Source organism: Betta splendens, chromosome 11, assembly GCF_900634795.4.
Source record: "Betta splendens chromosome 11, fBetSpl5.4, whole genome shotgun sequence".
Classification (NCBI taxonomy): domain Eukaryota; kingdom Metazoa; phylum Chordata; class Actinopteri; order Anabantiformes; family Osphronemidae; genus Betta; species Betta splendens.
The window spans coordinates 5,684,212-5,700,184 of record NC_040891.2 but is presented as its reverse complement, the minus strand read 5'-3'; the positions used below and the strand labels follow the sequence as shown (position 1 = coordinate 5,700,184).

The 15,973-nt window shown below is 47.7% G+C and overlaps 1 protein-coding gene across 4 annotated transcripts in view; it reads right to left on the bottom strand.

Moving 5' to 3' along the window:
- trioa (trio Rho guanine nucleotide exchange factor a) overlaps nucleotides 1–15,973 on the bottom strand; it is a 50,634-nt gene that overhangs the window by 15,347 nt on the left and 19,314 nt on the right. For all 4 annotated transcript variants that reach the window (XM_029166725.3, XM_055512991.1, XM_055512993.1 and 1 more), the window contains exons 4-31: nucleotides 14,685–14,799; nucleotides 12,995–13,187; nucleotides 11,245–11,349; nucleotides 10,933–11,129; nucleotides 10,508–10,763; nucleotides 9,605–9,727; nucleotides 8,983–9,174; nucleotides 8,252–8,383; nucleotides 7,913–8,143; nucleotides 7,115–7,237; nucleotides 6,263–6,454; nucleotides 5,725–5,894; nucleotides 4,232–4,406; nucleotides 3,900–4,095; nucleotides 3,104–3,270; nucleotides 2,835–2,954; nucleotides 2,554–2,745; nucleotides 2,320–2,469; nucleotides 2,053–2,167; nucleotides 1,732–1,847; nucleotides 1,536–1,658; nucleotides 1,265–1,459; nucleotides 1,059–1,174; nucleotides 884–950; nucleotides 662–771; nucleotides 501–570; nucleotides 230–319; nucleotides 47–139 (exon numbers count right to left, since the gene is read on the bottom strand). In XM_029166725.3, the coding sequence (XP_029022558.1) occupies nucleotides 47–139; nucleotides 230–319; nucleotides 501–570; nucleotides 662–771; nucleotides 884–950; nucleotides 1,059–1,174; nucleotides 1,265–1,459; nucleotides 1,536–1,658; nucleotides 1,732–1,847; nucleotides 2,053–2,167; nucleotides 2,320–2,469; nucleotides 2,554–2,745; nucleotides 2,835–2,954; nucleotides 3,104–3,270; nucleotides 3,900–4,095; nucleotides 4,232–4,406; nucleotides 5,725–5,894; nucleotides 6,263–6,454; nucleotides 7,115–7,237; nucleotides 7,913–8,143; nucleotides 8,252–8,383; nucleotides 8,983–9,174; nucleotides 9,605–9,727; nucleotides 10,508–10,763; nucleotides 10,933–11,129; nucleotides 11,245–11,349; nucleotides 12,995–13,187; nucleotides 14,685–14,799 (4,124 nt within the window). The remainder of the gene's footprint in view (nucleotides 1–46; nucleotides 140–229; nucleotides 320–500; nucleotides 571–661; nucleotides 772–883; nucleotides 951–1,058; nucleotides 1,175–1,264; nucleotides 1,460–1,535; nucleotides 1,659–1,731; nucleotides 1,848–2,052; nucleotides 2,168–2,319; nucleotides 2,470–2,553; nucleotides 2,746–2,834; nucleotides 2,955–3,103; nucleotides 3,271–3,899; nucleotides 4,096–4,231; nucleotides 4,407–5,724; nucleotides 5,895–6,262; nucleotides 6,455–7,114; nucleotides 7,238–7,912; nucleotides 8,144–8,251; nucleotides 8,384–8,982; nucleotides 9,175–9,604; nucleotides 9,728–10,507; nucleotides 10,764–10,932; nucleotides 11,130–11,244; nucleotides 11,350–12,994; nucleotides 13,188–14,684; nucleotides 14,800–15,973) is intronic.

The following is a 15,973-nucleotide window of genomic DNA, read 5'->3' as shown; positions in this document are numbered from 1 at the left end:
CCAAAGTGAGGACAGCCCTGCAGTGGGATTGGATGTGAAGGTTTACCTTGAGCAGAAGCTGATATTTAGTGATTCTCTGCACAGGCTTGATCAGATAAGAAGAGATGGAGTTGGCCAGTCGGTGTCTTTGTTGAATTTCCTGTTAGTGGACAGAAAGCAGAAGCTCGTCCGTGTGATCTGATGGAAATGACCACTGAAGTTAATTTTACGGACCACAGGCGACACTCACATCAAAGTAGTTCCCAGCATGTTCTAAGATGAGCTGAGTGGAGTCAGGTTTGTTCTTACAATAGTTCACATACATCTGGAACTTATCGGCCTAGAGGAGAGGAGAGAATGTGTGAATGTGATTTGATGTCGAAAAAAGATGAAATAGTCACTCGTTTTAAAAAAAACAATAGTCATTTATTTACAGTAACTTTCATCTTAATGTCACTGATTCATTACGAGATGGACAACATTTTATCTCAATGACAAGCTGCTGAGTCAGTAACGCATACCCATGTGACAAAGCAATGCCCAACGTCCTCAGGGAGCTGCTCATATTTCTCCAACTCTTTAAGAAAGATGCTGATGAAACAAGGAGTAAGAGGTCAAATGTGTGAAACTGAAAGAATCTTTATGAATAATAACTAATAACAAAGGCCTAAAAGTTACTTACTTGTGGTGGAACTCATAGAGGTCTTGCATGTTTCCAAATATGATGTGCTCCTTGTTCAGGATTCCGGGAGGAATCTCCTCCACCCCGCTGGTCATCTCCCACAGGTAGGTCTGCATGCAGAGGTACATCATTTGATGCTGACCGATACGTTTTTTTACATTCCATTTAAAAAGCTGTGGCTGTTGCAGCCTAGCGTCAAACCGCGTGTGGAGCTGAACTCACATCCATGCACTCCCGCAGGTCCCGCACGTAGGCTTTCTCTGTCTGAATGAGCTCTGCCATGATGAACCTGAACACAGACACAAAGCAGTGTCAGGAATTGCTACAGTCTCGTCCACACAATGATCTCACTGCCACCACTCCATATTGTTCATGCTTTAATTTGGCGGCGACATACTCCTTTCTCCGGGCCGACTTGCGTTTCTCCTCATTTAGCTCATGGGCAGCGTCCCTCAGCTTGACCTCTGACCCTGGAGCTGTGGCTGGAATGATGTCCAGCTGCAGATCTTTACTCTGAAACAGAAGGAGCCACATTAAAACCAAGTTTTTATTAAAGCAGTTAGAAACGAAACCAGCTTCAGCACATTCTGTCAAACCACTCACTGCCTTATTAGAGTCGGAGCAAATGCCGAGGGCTTTCTCCAGGCTGCAGCGGTACTTGTCCATGCGCAGGGAGAAGTCTCTGTAGCGTTTGTCCACGGCCGTCACCCACTTTTTGATGTCGGCCGCGTGGCTGTGGCCTTTCTCGCAGAAGCCGTCGGCCAGCTGGATCAGGAGCTTCACACGCTCCTTGGTTTGCTGAAGGAGGAGGAGAGCTAAATTACATCCATGCAGGCAAACCCAGCCTGTGCGAGTGTGTGTGCGTGGCACCGACCTTAGCCGTGATGTGGAAGTCCTCGTGCTCCTTCAGCAGCTCCTGCGTGTGGTGGATGCTCGAGCCCGTGGACGTGTGTGTGGACAGGTAAAATTCCCCGGTGTCGTGAATCCACTCCAGAGCCTGAACACAAATCACCATGAACCAGCGTGTCGCTATCCAGGCGTCGTTCCTGGAGGACACGGGCTTCACGCACCTGCTTGGCGCTGCGCTCAAACACCACGTACTGCTGACACTGGTCCAACCGCCGTTTCCTCATGGTCCAAAAGTGGAGAACGCGATTCTCTCTCTGCAGCAGCTCGTTGAGGATATCTGCAAAGGCAAAAACAGAGACCGCGCAGAATTCAGGGATTGAGCAACAAAAGACATAATCTGCTACACAAAAATCTGATTATATTGTAATTAGTTTAACAATAGAACTTTCTAACTGCTCATTTGCTTTCAGCTTTAAATTGCCTGTTAAACATCTCTGCTGAATGCCAACTCGGCCTCACACACTTATTCTGGTGATACTCACTTTTAACCTGCTGTTCCGGGGCTTTGACGTGGCTCAGCATGCCGGGCATGTTCACGCTGTTTCTGTGCATGTACTTGAGGAAGACATCGGCGTTTCTTCTAGCCAGCGTGCAAGCCTGGTTCAAGCACGGACACAGGCCGAGTTGGGGCAGGAAATGCAACACTTTATTCCGTTTTGACTGTGTGTGTGTGTGTGTGTGTGTGTGTGTGTGTGTGTGTGTGTGTGTGTGTGTGTGTGTGTGTGTGTGTGTGTGTGTGTGTCTGTTACCTTGAGGAAAGCCTCCTTCTGCTCCAGGTGTTTACTGATCATAGGTGTGACATGGTCCGTTTCACAATTGGGTCCCAGTTTGTCGGCTCCTCCGCACCAGTCCTCCTCTCGCTTGTATTCCTGCTCCAGACTCTCCAACACACTGCACACCTGTCCACAGAAAGGCGTTTAGTCTGCTGACTAAGGTACAAACTGAACAGTGTTTTTCTGCACACAATCTATGCAATCTTATACCTGCTCAGACGTTTTGTAGAAGGCCACAGAGGCATTAACCAGCTTTAGCCTGTCCTCCATCTTCAGCATGAGCTGCTGCCAGTGAGAGGCCACGTTCTCTGCACAGTCCCTGATCAGGTCCATGTCATAGTGGTTGGCCTGCAGCAGAGCCTCTGCCTTCTGCTGAACCTGCAGGGCATTCTGGTGGGTTTTCTGCAGAGCAAGTGGATGAGCGTTTAACTAAATACCATCCAGCTTCTGTTAGAACAGTGTGAGAAACTGAAAAGGAAGCACTCTCTCACTTCAATGGCGTGTTGAAACTGTTCGTGCTCTCTTTGCAGTTGCTCTGCTTCCTGCAGGGAGCTGGCAGTGATCAGACCGGCGTTCAGCATCGACTCGCCGTTACGGATCCAACCCAGAACCTGCAGAAAAAGAGGAAAGCTGTGGTCAAAGGTCATCAATCCAACGTGTACTTTTACAGAAACCTCAGTGCTCCTCGTGGACTGCAGTTGCAGCACGTGGTCTGCAGGTGGCGCCTGTCTCCAGGTATTCAGAGGACTAGACATCCTACCTGTTTCACTTCAGCCTGCAGGTGTCTCAGCTGGACACACTGCTCGAGGTGCCTGCGATGCTGCTCCGCTGCCAAGTCCAGCTCCTGCTGCTTTTCGTGGAGGAACTCCAGGAGGTCCTGGACTCTCGTAGCCATGTCCACATCTCGGTCGCATAGCAGCTCCACACCTAGAGGGAGATCACGCAATGAAACTGGGTCTGGATGGGCTAATACAAAGGAAGGTTTGTGAATTGTTTGAGTAATGGGAGTGATTTAACACTGGAACCTGGGAAACGTGACAAATCCTGACTGATGGGAATCACTGTACATCTACCACTGTTTAGCAAATTAACTAAGAAGTTCTCTGGAGGCATGTTGTTATGTAACCATTCCTTTGCTTTTCTTTTTTTTTTCTTTTTAGAGAGAGCACCTAATAACATGTGAGATCACAGGTGAGTTATTATAGTTAGTGAGTGGGTGCCTCTCATCACAAACACCGACCGAATCTGACCCGCGACACCTACACAGTATCAATATTAAGCTAATGTAGCCAACACGGCGATCTGGGCAGCAACAGTGAACATGAGCATCAACCCTCAGCTGGATGATGACTGATGTGGCACCTCTTCACTTCTACTTTAAAGCACTCGAGATAATAGGTTCTGACGACACTGTCACAAGAGGGCAGATGCACGGAACACTGACAATGACGATGTTCTTTTCAAACTTGCTGCCTGGAAAATACTTTCTGAGGCAACACAGATGAAGGTGATTGGAGACGGATGACATGGGACTGTGTACAGGACACTGCGCTCACCAGAGGCCTGGACTTCGTTGACGTACTGCAGCAGCTCCTGACCCTGGTGGATGACGTCGAAGGTGAGGTTGTTCATGGTCAGGGCTTTGTCCGCGTGGTGCTGCAGTCGCTGCTCAGCCAACGTCAGGTCCTCGGTGTCGAAATCACTCATCTGCCCCGTCAGCTCCTCGTTCCACGACTCCAGGTCTGAGATGATCTAATAAAGAAAAGCGAGATTCATATGTTAAGGCTTATAAATATTTATATTTATAATGCTTAATATTGTGTGCATACATTTGGTTTTGCTCGCTATTCACCCCCTTATTTAAACTTACAGTAAAATTTATACTTACATCAATTGCGTCTCTCTCGAAGATGCGGAGCTGTAAGAAGAGCTCCAGTTTGATCTTCCTCTCCTGGAAGAGCTCCTCCATCTGCGCCTGGGCCTCGTCGAGCTGCTGCAGGACGCTCTCGATGTGGTTGATGGAGCTGTTGTGTGGCGTCTTGTTGCTGGAGATGGCCGAGTCCCTGGAACAGAGACCCAAAGTTGAGCGATGAGCAGCAGCGTCGTGCACAAAGACAAGGCTGCAGCTTAAAAGCCATGTTGTTAAATACGAAGCCAAACACACCTATCTGCTCTGAAACTGCACAGCCTGCAGCAGTTTATTCCTCTGTAATTTAGCAAACCAGCATGTTCGAAAATTATTATAGCACTAATTATCATTTATCTAAAAAGATCTGCTTAAAGGACATTAACACAATATCAGCATTAAAAAAAAAGCTATTATTATTTCAGGCGTTAGTCTGTGTTCCTTAGTTGTACAAGATTTCTATTGGCAAATCAGTTCCACTGAGCACGGACTTGTATTAAATCTCACTTATTGTTGTGCAGGTGAGCACCACACGATGGTCCATTTTAATACAAGGTCTACGTTGACCTAACCCCAACCATACCCCCCAAGAGTCTACGGATGACTGATTGATTTATCAGTCTGACAGATGCACACACTCACGATGCACGAACACGCAGACATGAGGCAAACTATGAGTAAGCCAAGGCAGCGGAGGTCTGACACATTCTGATTGGCTTCAGGTCCATTAATCCACGTCACAAATGCACTTCAACGCAAAATTGCTTATTCATGACTGTGCGTGTGCCCACATGAGGTAGGGTCTCTCTCTCTTTTTTTTATTATTTTGCAAGCTCACACATGCAAAAGGTAAAATTATGACTGCCTCCTGGGGAGACTGCCACACAATTTGACACAGGCTTATAAAAGCAGACTTATGTAAGAACCCACTGTGGAGCCAATGCACCAGGGAGCGAGGGATGGAGAGAAACAAGGGGGCGGATGAAGAAAGAGGAAGACGAGGGACTGGAACATCCTCTGAATAAATATAGTTTGAGAATGAGGACCTGCTGGATCCAGCTCCTTTGGTCCTTTTGTACTTTGGTAACACGCACGCTGCTACTGACAGTATTCCACTGACGCAGTTATTCAGAAGCACAGATTGATTTCTCTGCACTGTTTACACACAGTTTAATTCCGAATCTGTGCATGTCTAAAATATTCTGCCAAAGCTCGATTCAATACCAAGATTCAGAGAGAGAAGAGGATTTTGCAAGCATTACATTTCTATTTCTACAAGCTGGCTCATGGTTTTCTTTCACAGCTACTGATTCCTCTTTCTAACTACTATTTTCAAGTGACTGTTTGGAGTAACTTTATTGGTTTTACACCCAAACCCGTCATTAGAGACCTTTATGTGTCTTACTGGTTTCAATTAAAGCATGTTTTAAACACTCAGCCCATGTTTCATTTCAGGTATGTCTAAACATCTGTACCTGAGCTGCTGGATGAGGTCCTCTCCCTCCTTGATGACATTGACGGTGACCTGCAGCGTCGTCTGCTGCTGCTGGCCAAAGCGCTTGATCAGATCCTGGACGGCCTCCACCGACTCGGCGTACACATCGTCCAGCAGCTCCTTCTGGAGCTCCTCCAGCCACGTCCAGAGCTACAGGAGGCAGGTGAAGAGGCTTCTTAGTATGATATAGAATTAAATCATATAGATGTGATATGGAATATGACATAGAATTAAATGGACGATGATCCATTTTTTTCCATTAAGGGTCATATTACAACCCTCACAGTAACCCTTACACAATTACCAACATTAGATAAACCTCGACCCCAAACAGTCTTCTTCTGGCACGACCATTTGGAGATCATAGAAATAAATGTCTCTGTGACTAACTGGCTAACAGCCGAGCATTATAACTGTTAATTATTTCCCTCTTGCTCAGAGTGGGCTGTAAAAGCTCTCGTCCACACAAACACACAGCCCACCAGCCACTTCAGTGTTACGTCACCCTCCCTGCCCACCTCTTTGACGTGCGTGTGGAAGGCGACAGACATGTCCAGCAGGACTTTGCGCTGCTCCACGCGGCGAACAAAATCTTGGATCCGGTCTTCTAGCTGGTGGGCGGCCTGGTAGATCTCCTCTGGGTCGCACTCTCCCGTCTGGGCCAGCTGCTCGGCCGCCTCCAGCAGCTTGTCTGCATTGGTGTATGTGTTCTATGCCGAGGCCGGGGACAAAGACAGAGATGGATCAACCCAGGGAGGACGGTGCAACGCGACTAAAATATGTTTTGAAGATCAGCACAGAGATGCAGCATAAGGGTGAAGAGAGAAAGAAAAACAGGATATGCACAAGACATGTACACTGATAGTCGGTGATAGCAGACCTGCGAACAGATAACTAGTGAGAGGAAATAGACACAGAGTGTGGGTGACAGAGATAAATAGGATAAGTGAGAGGACGGAAATAAATTGCTACGTTATGATGTGATAAAGGTCGTCATTAATATTTTCTGTTTAACGCTATTCAGATCTCACATCCTGCACAAATATTTAATAGATTAGCCCCATATTTAATTACCCAGGGAGTAGGGTTGAAGTACAAGTGCTGCACTATAAATTTATTAGTTTGTCATATTCTGATACCTAATGGAATTACTATAAGTTCTACTGCAGTACTGCAGAGTAAATTCACGAATATTAGTAGTAATGTTGTACAAGTAGTTCCAAGTACTTCCCAAAGACTTATTTATAACTTATGTAGCATTTTATAAGGGGAACTGAAGATAGAGAAGCTATCTACCTCATGTATCACATGATAAAACCCCACCATCGGTGATCATCGGAGTGAAAGGGGAAGAAGTCAAACTGAGCTACCTGTGCCACCTCCTCAAAGTCCTCGTGTCGCTTCTGCAGCGCCCGGGCGCGATGCAGGGACTTTCCTACGCCCGTGTGCTTGCTGAGGAAGGCCTCCCCGTGGTTTTCTATCCAGTCCAGCACCTGCGCACAGAGACAGACGCTAGGACGTGGTCGACCACAAGGGGGCGCTCTAAGGCGGCGGCGGAGCCACAAGTGATGCTGATGATTAAAAGCACGTTAGAGACAAGGGCCGATCAACATAAGCATCAGTATTGTGCGAGACCTCGCACGGAACCTTTCTTCTCACACTCCTCTCCCTGCATTCTGTCTTTGACAGCGTTTGCTGATGCATTACTGAACAGCATCTGCGTGGACATATGACCCAATTCAGTTACCATAGCAACAGTTGCCATGTCAACATACTTAGGAATTCCCATCTTTTTTTTGCATTTTCATATTCAGCCATGTGTTTACGATATGCTCCTCTTCCCTGCTCCAAGACTTTACTTTTACATTCACCCTTCAGGCATTTGTCCAATGTTCTTTTCCACAAAAATGCCTGATGAGTTAAGAAAAAAAGGGCTCTACAACTTGCTCAAGGACATTTTGATAGAAAGCAGGGTTGCTGTTGGGATCTAACCTTCTATTAAAAGTACAGCTTCGCGAACCAGCAGGCTAACCTGTTATTTTCAAATTACCGTTTAACCCTTATGATATACTTTAAAAAACTGCCACTTACATTTGGTCCTAGAATTACTGGTGGCTTGACTAAATCCTTGCATAAACAAAAACTATACACAGTATATTTGTGTGTACCTGCTGGACGTCCTGCTGAAAGACACACAACTGCAGACGCTGATGCAGCCGCACTTTGCGGTGTTGCCAGATGTTTTCCAGTTGTCTCTGGTGATGGAGCACCTCGTGGATGATGTCCAGGACGTGGTGCACGGCCTTGGAGTAATTCGCCGATGCCGTCAGGGAATCAGCGCTGCCGGGAGTCAAAGGCCGCTGCAGCTTGTCCAACAGGGCTTTGCCATCTTGGCTTACCTGAGGTTATTTTAACACACATGCATTTTTTCACATTTTAACCCAATGCTGCTTTGCACATACACACATGTTTTTGTATGATGCAGTACTGCAGAGTAATGATATTACCTCAGAGTAGGCAGCAGTGATGTGCTCGTACAGGCCTTGATGATGGTGAATGGCATCTTCAAGGTCTTGTAGCTCAGAGGGCAAGTCCACCTCACCACAGGCCTTACACCAAGAGTCCACGTTACCCATGTACTGCAGGGGAGGAAGTTGACATTTACACAATCTACCACTGCCATTTAAAACATTTTAAATCAAGTGTGCTGCGGCAGAAACATCTGGGCAGAGAACATGCAATAGAGTATTTTCTTTACTTAATAGATTTTAAAAAGCTGTTCTTTATCGGTCCTCAGTGACCCAAATAGCAAACGTGAACAGAAGTAACAGCAGATAACAAATGCTTCCATTAGACCCACACTACGCATATGGTTATGTAAATATATGGTAATGAGATGCACATGTTAGATTTTATAGACTCAATGAAGTCATTTTCAAATGTGTGTGCTTGTCAATCTGCAAACATTAGAATAGTTGAGGTCAACATCAGCTGGCTCCAAAAGTAAATCAATATGAGAGACAGGAGAACACATGTACTAGACTATGGACAAAAAAAGTATTTTTACTTTGTTTTGTGCAAAAATGTGTTATATACAATAAAACCAGGTTTCCTGTAACGCAGTGAGAGCCTGGACAATCTCTCTGTGTATGTGCATGTATACACATATATATGTAAAATAAACCAGCAATAATCCTGATCATAATCAATGCAATAAGCTGCTTTGTGTGCCACTCGCCTGGTCACACTTCTGGTGGAAATTGGCCGACATGTCCAGCAGGGTGCTGCGCTCGTCCAGTGCTGCGGCGAAGGCCTTCCACTCCTGCTCCAACTGGCCTGAGATCTGCTTGATCTGCTGGGAGGCGTAGTGCCCCGACTCCAGCAGCCGATTACCCACCGACATGATGCGGTTGATATTCACGTACACATTCTGCACAACAGGACGTGAAGTGTGTGAACAAACAGTCAACAATATGTAAAACTGTATTTAAAAAAAAACATAAGTAGTGTCACATCAATGCTCTGTAGATACGAAACAATGATCCTCATTTCTTATCCACAGTTTAGAACTCAGGCAGCTACACGACTCCTCTTCCCAACAGTTTTATAATGGTTACATAAAGAATAGGATTACTTAATATCTGGCTGCGCAGCTACTAACATGCAGAAAATGTGCGAGTGCACACAAGAAGAGGCAGCTTCAAACAAGCACTCAAACACAACACAGGAGATTGGTCCTAAGTGCAATGACTATATGATTATACAGCGCGGGACACGGGCTCATCCTCCCACTTGGGTGGATGAGCATCGTGTCCTGCTGCAAACCAGTGCGCGTGCGTGCCTGTGTGTGTGTGTCTTACCATGCAGTTCATAGCGAAGTGGTTGTGCTGGGTTTGCAGCTCTATGGCGTGGGGGTGGTTGTTGCCGATCTCCGTGTAGCCTGCCAGGAACAAACCCTTGTTGTGCATGATCCAGTCAAACATCTGATTCACGGCCAGCGACAGATGCAGAGACACAGAGAGGGGAAGGGACGGTTAGCCCCTCTAATAAAAACGCACCATTAAGTTTCACAGATCGTTGCACGAGCAGGTAGAAAAAAGCCCCACAACTACCACTTAGTCATGTGGATAAACCCAAGTGTGTTTGTATACTGCTGGAGTGTGGTTGTCATCGTTCCGGGCCAGAACACAGAAATGGACTGCCTCTATTGAGACAATCCTCGGAGGCTCTCCTGGAGAACAACTTGTGGCCCGTGGTGTCCTAGCAACAAGCTCCTACTACTGCAGTGTATCCAAGACTGCAGCTCTCTCCGATGCTGCAACCTGCTATTTTATTCTACTCACTCGAACGAGGATCTCAGAATCTCTCTCCCCGTCTCCTTCTATTTCGTGCCGCAGCTGTCATCACCTGAGCCTGTCAGAGTGGCAGCCACAGTAATTGGGCCTGTACCTGCATAATCTCCCATCTTCCTGTGTCTTATCGAGGGATTTGAAATAGGGTATAGGTCACTTCGGTTTTACCTATTGTTCTGTTTGTGGAGTAAAGTTTTAATCCTGTTTAAAAGGCCAAAACAATAAGTACATGAGTAAATGAGTCGTCCAAATTCAGCATCAATCCGTGTTCCTCTGGAGGCATAATTAAGCTTTTGTTTGTATTGGCACTTGCCGGCAGCTATCAGCAGCTGCTGTTATAGATCACCACTGCCTTCTGCCCCCTTATGACCCCCCCACCACCACCAGCACCACCACCACACCCTCATTCACCTTCTCTGCGTCCTGTTCAAACAGGCGAAGCTGGAAGCACTGGTCCAGCTGGAGCTTGCGGACGTGCCAGGACTGGTGGAGGTGCTGCCTGGTGGAGTGCAGCTTGTCCAGCAGCTGGGTGACCCGCGGGACCAGGCCCTGGGTGTCGGCGTTGCACACCCCGCTGCCGCCGCTGCTGCTGCTGCTGCCGCCGCTGCCGCCGGTGCTGCCATTCCGGTTGGAGAAGGACTCGCTGCTCTGGATGCGCTGGAGCAATCTGTGGATGGATTTAATATGTGGGTCAATGTCAGAGCCGATTCGCTGGTGGCTGTGAATTGTCCTCTATATTTGTGTGACATGTCACTGTATGAGACTCAGTGAATAGCTCAGATACAATTACATTTGCCATTTTAAAAATACTAATTGATACTTCTGATAAGCATTACCTCTGTCCCTCGGTGTCCAGCTCCTCTATAGGAGCTTTAATGACTTTCTTCTTCAGCGTGGCGTGGTCTTCAATCATCCGCCTGGCTCCTTCCAGGTCTTGCGGAAAATCTTTCCTAGACACAGTTTCCTGCATCTCCTCAAGTCGGGTTAGCATTTGGGTAGCGTGACCGGAGAACTCCTCAAATGCAACGCGCACCTGAACAAAACCACAGTAAACAAGTCAGAATCTGAGGATTAATATGAGTTCAGTCACTTATTGTCACTTCATGACTCTGATGATTTGGATGTCACTGAGGAGTGGGTTATCAGACCTCTATCCACTCTTCGTGGTTATAGTCCAAGCTGCCATCGAAATCCGCCGTCAGCTGGGACGGGTCCACAACTTTCGTCAGGCCCTCTAGTGACACCATTGTGGTCTGAAAGACAAAAAGGGACCCTCAGTAAACAGAATGCAAAAGGTTTCAAAACACCACGGTCCATTTTGTTCAGTTACCTCTGGCTTTCGTTCCCTGTTCATCGAAACGCAACACAAATGCAACAATTGCCTATTGCAAAGTGAATTTCAGAGCTACCGGGAGGAGATGTCTCCCAGTTTGGTTTCAGTGCCTCTGTGTTTCTGCTAAGCCACCTCCACATAACACCCCCACACACATGGCCGGAGATGGCTGGAGACGGAACGATATCTAGATAGGTTTGTGTAGGCCAAACAATGCAGAGACGCGCTGCTGTCCTTGGGTAAAGGAAAAAAAAAAAAAAAAACGTGGCTGTTGCCAGGGGAGAATACCGACGGCCGCTTAGCGCGCTCCTTTCGAGTTAATTGATTTGTACTCCTGAATGTTTTGGTAGTATTTTCCACTTTGCAGCACGATTCATCATCAAGCAAAATCAAGGTTATAATCGACTCGGCTTCTAATTTGAGCAGAGAGAACGGAGTGTAACGTGTCCCAGCGCTAGTCCTCATTTAACCACGTGACAATAAAATAGCACACGCGCACACAGGAAAGCTCATACGTACATACTCACATCCATGCTCTGTACCATGTGGTTAAATGATTCAAGATATTCATCATAAGCACAGCTGACGAATGTAGAAATACTGAGCCATAGGCAGCAGATCCAGTGAACAGCCATACCCTTACCCATACCTGCGTGTTTGTATCCCCTTACACACAGTCGGACATGTAGCGTACCACTAAACATGCACCGTGCAGGATTCCACACTATCAACCCATGTCTTCCCAAAGGCAGATAATTATCACAGTGAGCGAAGACATTTTAATGGCAGATCAAACAGGAGGGTGGGGAATCGTTATAAAGGCCTCATTAGACTCTATTTACTTAACAAGCCCAGAATCTGAAAGAGATCCTATCAGGAGTGGAAAGGACTCAGTCCCTGTTGGATGGACAGCAGAGTCTCGTTTCCGCAGCAACACGCCAGCGTTCGTTAGCTCACGCTCTACGAACAAGGTTTGTTTGTTTGCACGAAAAGGCACGGAACCGCTGCATCGGTGGCGCCGACGTGGCCGACGCCGTTTTGGGGGCGAACGTGACGGTGCTTTCGCTCCGGCGTTGAGACAGCTGGCGGGTGATCTACTCATCCGAAACAGCAGGGAGAGGGAAATAATGAAATGTGCTGACAATGAGCGGCTCAGGGCAGAGCGGCGGGTGGGGGTGGATGGGACAGTGGATGATTTTACAACTCAGCTGACAGCACAGCACAGCGCGGGGATTATGGCTGACTCCGTCCTTTTACGACTTTTACAACACTTCAACCTGCTTTAGATATTTATTACAGCCATCGATGTTACTGTCAGGTCAGCCCACCCAGCGTAACATCACATGTGCTGCTTGTGCTTAACAGTGCAGGTTTGTACCAGATACAGAATGAATAGCTGCTTTTCCACCGTTTTATGTAAATCATTGTAGGTGTTACCACTGTTCATTTAGCAGGTTACAAACACTGTTTGCAACTTGTCAAATGAACCCACCACGCAGCCACAGAGTTCAGATTGATGCTGAAATCACATTTCATTGCGACGACAACATTTTCCTTCTCCTCACCTCGAACTCGAACTTAGAGCTGCCGAAGTTGGTCCTCTGCTTCTGCCAGAAGTTGTCGGGTTTGATGATGAGGGCGACGTGGATGCAGGACGGAAAGGACTCCTGCAGGATCTTCAACAGGGGCTTGATGCTGTCCCACTTGGAGCCGCGCATGTCCACGATGACCGTGAAGCCATGTTTGCACACCTCCTCGCTGCGGCGGTCGGGGACGGACGGACGGCGGCAGCGGCAGCAATTAATGGCAAGGGAGGAAGGGGAGGGAGAGCGCGAGGGAGGGAGCGGCGGTGAGAGATTTGAGACGGCATAATCCAGAGAGAGAGAGAGAGAGAGAGATGACAGGCGTGGAAAAGGATGAGGGAAATGATGGAGAGAGAGAGAGAGAGAAAAGGAAGAGGCAAATGAAAAAAAGGGGAGAGAGAAGAGAGAATCAAAACAAACAGTGAGATGACGCATTTTCTATACTGTGAGCAGCCTGCGCAGCAAATACACGGCCCCCACACACACCCACGGACATGCACATGCATCCACGCCCACACAGAAACCTGCTCCAACGACTCGCTAACGTGCGCACAAACGGAGAAAATACAAACAAACACATTCGTGGATCATTAACCCCGTCTCCCTGCTGCGCTTCGCCCCGGCTGACACCGTTAACGCGCAATAGAGTCTTACAAACACAAACACGACAAACTACTATCTGAAAGTAAACCCTATCGTGACAGCGTGAGCGACTACAATAAATGTCCTCATGAATTAACAACTAACCCTCTACTTATTAGAAAAACGCAGCATCCGAGTCTTTTCTTTACCATCATCACTGCCTCCCTGAACACCTCCATCCATTCCTCCACATCTCCCGCTCTCGTGTCTCTCCCTGTTACAGCCTGCCAGTAGCCCAGCGTGCAGCAGCGTGCAGATGTTGCCGTTCCCAAAATAGAACCGCCTTTGGTCACCAGAAACCGCTCCAGTCCACAGAGATGATGAAGACGCGACACGGGGACGGAGGAGATCCCAACGCGCGGCGAGGAGAGCTACAAGGATTTACTGAGGATTCACTCACGTTCCACAGAGACGCGAAAGCAGACGAGATCAGGCGGAGAGAGGATGGAGGAGTCGGGATGGATGCGGGAGGTGGTGGCTGACGGGTTGCAGCCATCAAATTAGCAGAGTGGAGAGGTTTACCTGTCAGATGAGGAGCTACTCGCGCACTGAAACAACTGGTGCTGCTGCACTGCCTCCCTCGGCTACTGCGACACTTTGTTTTGCTTTCACACACACACGCACACACACACTTGCTCGCCTGCTCCCTCGCTCACACACCTCCTCACACATGCGCTCTTGGTTGCTGTCAGTAATATTCCCCACTCCCCTCCCTCCCTCCCTCTCCTCTCTCCAGTGCTTTTTCCTCTGCTGATCAGCCCTGCTTTCTCTCATTCATTTTCTCTTCACTCAGGCTTTCCCTCTTTGTTTCTGAACCACACTACATCAGTACAACCACATATCTGGCAGCAGGGATGCTGCAGCAAGCTAACTGGCTAACAGGTCACCCCTCATCTGCTCATCTCAGCCCTCTCACGTGAACACACACACACACACACACACACACACACACACACACACACACACACACACACACACACACACACACACACACACACACACACACACACACACACACACACACACACACCTGGGAATCCCGGCGAGGTAGGCGATCAGTCTCCTGAGGTCATCCGCTCGTATCCTGTCGTGGTTGCTGCGTGATGGAAACGTTAACACCGGACCCCCGCGTCTGTCTCTGCCGCCTGTTGAGAACAAGAGCGCGGCAGACGCTATAGACATTCATCCGTTTCGCTGGGTTTCCGTGTGCAATCACAATGTTCTTTTATGGAAATCAATATTGAATTACAAGGCACTGGCGTCAGCGAAAATCTACGGTGTATCGGACATCAGAGTAAGAAATTACTTTAACCGTCAAAAGAGCGAAAGGCTCGACAAATATGAGACGCTGAAGCTGCTGAATTAAACGGCCTTGGCAAAATATGTTATATTCATTTGAATTAATATTCCGCCGTGGACCCAAAGTCAGGGTGGAATCCATTACTGGTGGAGATTCTCAGTGACCCAGGTGGAATAGTCTGAAGGTTTCAGACTATTACTACAAGACACAGAGAGAGAGAGTTATGTCTTTATTCACAGATAATGGTCCTGTATTGTCTATTTAAACTCTGCTGAAACTGATTCCTTACTGGAGCGTCACTGTGCACCATTATGTAATGAAACGTTCAACCATCTTGTGATATTTTGGTTATTTTAGCTAGCAGCTGCTGCTGTTTGCAGTCTTTTGTCCCGCGTCTGAAGCATCAAAACGTGCTAACCCTATTTTGCTCCTAGTTTTTCACCGGCGGCACCAGCAGGGAGCCGCTCCGGTCACGTGGGGACTCGGATGCACGGGCTGACTGCGCTCGGCCCACAAATTAGCGAGTCGAGTCGGGTTGCGGTGCGCCTGCAGGCTCGACCCGGCCGCGGCGAGGAGCGAATCAAACGCTCACGTGGCGAACAGACAAACATGAGGCGTTTAGGGGCCTGATTTGGGATAATAGGCTTAGCTCATTTACCCTCCTTTTCACCAGCAGTCCGTCCTCTGCCTCCCTCCCTCCTTTATTTCAAAGCCAATTACATGACTACTATGGGATGCAGGAGCAGGCAGTAAGTCATCTCCATGGCAACGCTACCCCGTCTCCCTCTCTCGATTTCTGTTTGTGTGAGTCATTGCCCCCCTCATTGTGTTTTGTCTGTGACCTTCTCCTGTACAAGGGGACCAAAGGAGGGTGTTTACATGATGCACCCACACACACATTAACATTTTATTGGCTTTGATTGATCTGCTGTATGAAGCTCGTTCCAATGCATTTGGATCCACGCAGATACATGTGACGATAATATTCAAACTCCTATGCCTGAGCTAAAGGGTTCTGT